At 38.0% G+C, this 5560-nt stretch overlaps 1 protein-coding gene across 1 annotated transcript; it reads right to left on the bottom strand.

Annotated features, from left to right (window-relative positions):
- Positions 1-2123: 2123 nt before the first annotated feature.
- LOC146490172 (uncharacterized) lies at positions 2124-3876 on the bottom strand. Its single transcript, XM_085106644.1, has 3 exons — positions 3764-3876; positions 2769-3011; positions 2124-2228 (listed from the first exon to the last, which is right to left on the bottom strand). The coding sequence occupies exons 1-3, from the start codon at positions 3852-3854 to the stop codon at positions 2224-2226; spliced, it is 339 nt and encodes a 112-aa protein (XP_084962770.1). The 5' UTR covers positions 3855-3876; the 3' UTR covers positions 2124-2223.
- Between the last annotated feature and the right edge of the window lie 1684 nt (positions 3877-5560).

The raw sequence follows: 5560 nt of genomic DNA, 5'->3' as shown, positions 1-5560 counted from the left end.
AAGGCTTCTCAAGAGGATGAATTTTAATTAAATTGTGGCGCAATCACACACAAGGATGAAAGGACATCAAAAATGAGATTCTATCCCCCTAGCGATGACGAGGATAAAGATGATAAACGCTGTCATAAGAACTTTGCTTTGTACTTGAATTGTTGAACGATTTAAATAAAGAATTTTCGGTAAATTCTGACCGTGTTTACTTTTTTCAGTGCGCGCCAAACATAACATGCAAATTAATTTAAGCAGGCAGGAATCGATCAACTGTAATATTCTTATTCATAAACAAAGACAACAAAAGACTGTTTTTACTGTTTAATCCTCGACAAAGCTCAACTTAATTAACATAATAGCTTAAGTAACGGTGCGTGAATCGAAACACGCGTCCGATGTCTGATGTCTGATTTCATCTGTTATAACCAACAAAATCACAATCTCGATCAAATTCATCCAAAATAGAATCACTGAAAATGTATGATTATTACTGAAACTCACAATTCGTGAATAATGTGCTTGGCAGTAATCGCTTTTTCATACGCTTACGGACAATGAAAATAGACTACTGCATACAAATGAATGAACAACCTAACTCCCGGTTATCTTCGAGAATGACTTCAACACCCTTCAAAAATTCACCAAAGGAACGCCAGGCAAAATAATGACTTCACACTGCCCAAGTGTAGGCTTCCGAAAGGCCAAAGGGCTTTTACCTTCGGTGGAGCAAAAAAATCTACAATCATTTATTGAAGCATATCAGAAACACGGGAAAACGTAGCGTTTTTTTTAAAACAAGACTTTTTAAGAATTTTTTATGGGAGATCGCAAAATTCTTTCATAAGAGATGCTATTTCATTCGAGGGAACAATAATAGTTCTTGCTATAAGGCGATACCGGTAAAAATCAATTCGAGGTATGGAGAGTGTACTACCCATGTTCACAATTGATCGCTATGGTTAAAAATAATTCAATTACATCATTTTAATCTATTTTTAGATTATGTCATTAGTTTTGATGACGCTAATCCCTAGCCTATTGTGACGTCACCCCCACCACCACTTTTCTATTTTTTAGATTATGATGTCATCAGTTTTGATGACGATAATCCCTAGCCTATTGTGACGTCACCCCCACCACCACTTTTCTATTTTTAGATTATGATGTCATCGGTTTTGATGACGTTAATCCCTAGCCTATTGTGACGTCACCTCCACCACCACCACATGGCGTTGAATCCCTAATTCCTATCTACTGACGCATGCATCTTAATCTTACTAATTTTTTTCCCTTGAAAATACATCGCAAAATACTCGTTTGATCTTTCTCTATTATCCGAGGGGTTTCTGAAAACAAAAAACTGTAGTGTGCACGTAAGGAAGGAAACATTAAAGTGCATAAAAATTGAGCAATAAGGAAATCCCGATCAGTTCATAAACTTTACTGTGGAATAAATCACTCCAAGAACCAATGGACCATGCTCTAACCTGCGCAGGTCTTGGCTAATCATTGCTGTTAACGTTTAAGAATTCCCGGCTTGTACTAGGGGGTAGTGTAATAGAGCGTTTGACGTCATATCTTAAGGTCTGTGCTCGAGTCTAAGCCTCTGCTGTCATATTGTTTAGAAAAAAAAAAACCTTCCTCACATTGTCTGCCTTCACCCAGGAAGGGTACCAGCACGATACTACTGGAGGCGACCCCGTGGGTGAACTGCCATCCCATCCAGTGCAGATAAATTACTCATAGTTGCTTCAGGCAATAGAAACTGGTGGTGCTTAACATTTAACAAAACCACCCGAATGGACATTTTCGGCATAAATCAGTACGAAATGATTTACCTTGTCTAATAACAGAACATGGATAACATGCATAATGTATGAACTTCAGCTATAAATCCCAAAAGGAGTAATAAAAATGCATCACTTTGACCAGAAGCCTAAAATTCCAGAAGTATTCCAAATGAAATGATGCGTACCATTTGATTTTCCAACTGGAAATTCCGGGTTTTCCATGTAAATGGTAAGCACCCTGTTTTTATCCCCGGTTACGCAGTTCAACTCAGTGCCACATATGAGTTTAACTTAATCATCTTCACAGCTCTGTAGGCCCAAAACATGTACTGCCGGGACGTACCTTAACCCGGTTTTTGAAGATGATAAGTCTATCCCATCGTCTAGTCCTTAGACCTGCCCGGGTTTTCTACAGGCACCCATCGTATCGCATCTGGTCAGATCATTCTAGTTTTAAATATTAGTTAACGCCGTCAGTTTCCTAAGGGCAAATTAATTGACAGGAGCTCGGTTGTTCAAAAGCCGATTGACCTTAATACACGATCAACATTTCATCTTGCTGGTCCAGACCTTTATTTCTTTCAAAGCTAAAGCAATGAAATGTCTAAGTCAAAATTGGAGGCAAGCCTCTTTTGAAAAGCTCTGCATTTATTCGTATTTAAACTTGAATCAAAGTTTCAAACTAGCCCTGGGTAAGCGTCATCGTGATATTATAAATTGGCCCAAAAGTCGACGAGTTAAACATGCAGCCATGCATTCTTTGGGTTTTGGAACATTTTGGAAATTTCATTGAAACGTTTTGGTAACAAGTAGCTTTGGGAAGCCTTTCTCACTACCTTTGTTATTAATTATATATAACTTTATTCATGATAACTCTTTGGTATCAAAGCGGTAAGACGCATAATTAGTGTATGGACTGCTTAAGAAAATCTCACGTCTTTCATGGTTACATTTATACTGGCAAACAAGAGAGGATCATATACTTACGTGCGAAGTATATACGAGTTGTTGAATTCCCTTGCTGTAAGACCAGGCCGACGTTTGAGGTTAGCGTTTCATTCACTTGTTTCCATGTCTTTGCCAGTGTTGTCCCTCCATTTCTGATCGAGCAGTTGAGAGTTATGTTGGAGTCTGGGTTAACTGTCATCTGATTGGTGTATAGACAGACACCTGACTGCGAGCAAGGTGCAACTTCAATTGCACACCCCAGGCTTCCGGCAAATGTGAAGCCTGTGAAGAACGAAAGAAGAAAAAGATGTAAATTGTCTGAAGGATTTTGTTAATATCTTTCAATTCCGCTATAAATGGAGCTGTAAAAAGGATATTTACGCGGAAGTTATTGTGGATAAATTATCATAATCATTTGTTTGAATGTAGGTGAGCCGGCCAGAGCACAGGCGGCTGTCGTTCATATAATGGCATTGTAGCTATATGGTCACAGACTTTCATGTTATATTATAACTCCTGTTGAATACTGAGAAGGATGCAAAAGGATTTAAATAAAAGGCAAATTACAACAAAGACCTCGCGGTTTCAATTTAAAGCTTTTGTCTTAAAAACGACTTGACAGTGTAGACACAACAAACGAACTGTAGCCATGTGCTCAAATTACTTGGATTTAAACAAGAAAAAAGGGGAAACATGTATTATGAAAACTCAGTTTTAGAGTAAAATTAGTAATTCGTAAATTACCCTGCGAAGCGTAAACTAAGAGAACATGTAGGTGTTGAACGGTCAGATATGCTGACCGAGTATTCGTTGAGAAACGGTAGTTTAGCTTCACACGTGTGATTTAACGTACGCTGACGATCCGCAAAATTAAAATTATACCAATAATATTGTTGTGCTTACTTCTGATAGGCAAAAAGCTGCTCTTAAACCACACGAGACGGATAATTTTATTGAATTGAGGTAGCTAAATGGTAGAATTTTACAAATTGCCACTAAAATTGCCATAGCCATGGCCATTGGCATTGACATACCTGTGAGACTGCTCAGACTTGACAAAGAACAAAGTAAAAAGAATTTCATGACCCAGAGTTTGAAGTCTTTTTGCAGGTGATCCGTCTTCATGCCTGTGTTCACGGTTTCATGTTGATCATTCGTGATCCCACCAACTTTCTCAATATTTGTAAGCCATCAGCTTCATGTATTTTTCATAAGTCGTCCTACTTTATCGTTTTCCGATTCCAATTGGTCCAATTTAACACAGAAGCTGCCAACGCGTTTTTTTTTTCACAAATGGGTTAGAGTTTTGTTATGATAATGGTCAGTAGATCCGTAAACGAGGCTGACGCAAGGACACTTCACGCTTTGTTTAAAATTCATACGTGCTTTCAATTTATTGAAAACGAAAATGTCATAATTTAAACCCGCGCACAAAGCTGGTCAACTCGAAATTTCTGATAATAACAATGAAGGCGTCATAAGTTGTCCTTTGCTCAACGCCAAGCAAAGCAAAAAAGGCGGTTTCCTATTTTTGTTTATTAAGAATATTTGTGGCATAAATAACTCTTTATGACGCAGATGAGGAGACAGTTTACCTTACTTGGCAAGAATAACTCAACTACGTACTTGATCCTTCAACTCCGAATGTCAATAGAAATTAAAGTTTTTTAAAGTATACTGTTCGTATGGCCAAATCGAGACAACGAACACAACTATATAAGCTTTTTTTTTAATTAAAAGCTTCTACTTCAACAAAAACTTCCAAAGCTGCTCAGCACGAGAGCAAGTTCTCACGTCAGAAAATAAGCCCAGTCAAGGAGATCGCTTTTATTCACAGAGTAAGTTTGTCTATGTACAGTTTTACAGACTTCCTTATTCAACGACTGTTTTTCGGCTTTTAGGCAAGAATAATTGTCGAGGAAAACCATGACAAATATTGTTAGATTGTTAATTTCACACACGGGAAAAATAAAACTCTCCGTATAAATAAGAAACTGATGTAGGAGATCCTGTTGGGTTGACGGTTCAGCTTTTACCAAGTATCTCCTGCACCTGTTTTATTTCTTCAAATGGTGTTTTGACAATCATTCAACAAGCATACTTTTGAACAGAAAACGCGAGACATTCAACTTTATACCGGCGCAAATTAATCAAGGAAAGCTTTCTCGTGTGCTAGTACTAGCTTGTACTTTCAAGTAGTACATTGCTAACTTTATTTTTCTCTGCTATGATCGGTGGTTATGACCTCTTAAACCCTTCACCTGTCGGGAGGCTAAAACGGCGGCATCATTTGCAATGCCTTATTCCATATTTTATATGAGTAGTCAACATATTTAACAAGATTTCGTTCTTCTTAGAGCTTTCAGTTACTCGAAAACAAGAGTGCATCAATGCCATGTGATAGCTAGTTTTGGGTGAAGAACAATTTAATTATTTATGTTAAGCCGTGTGGTCAAATTAAATAGCATCAATATCTGTTCTTTAAGCGAAATCTTTCAGACGTTTCCAATGGGCCTCATTTTGCATTCTGAACGTCATTTTTGACACGAACGTCCGAAATCAAAAGGAGTTCACGTTCACGCTTTTCGAAAGTTTGTGGTGACATTCAACAAATCAGGCGGGGCTTGGTTTCTCGCCACGGAAAAACTTTTACACCGGAGCAAACCACTGGGCGCTCTTGGTTTTCAGAAATATTAACATGTCCTTAATATTTAAAAAGCGTCACGGTGCATTGTTTATATTGCCCACGGATGGCAGCTCTTACATAGAATATCACTTACTGCTTGGCCGACCGAAAGGCAAAGTAATCGATGATAATGCCATGTTATGTC

Source organism: Pavona decussata, unplaced genomic scaffold, assembly GCF_977016875.1.
Source record: "Pavona decussata unplaced genomic scaffold, jaPavDecu1.1 SCAFFOLD_1, whole genome shotgun sequence".
NCBI lineage: Eukaryota > Metazoa > Cnidaria > Anthozoa > Scleractinia > Agariciidae > Pavona > Pavona decussata.
This window is presented reverse-complemented; position numbering and strand designations above follow the sequence as displayed.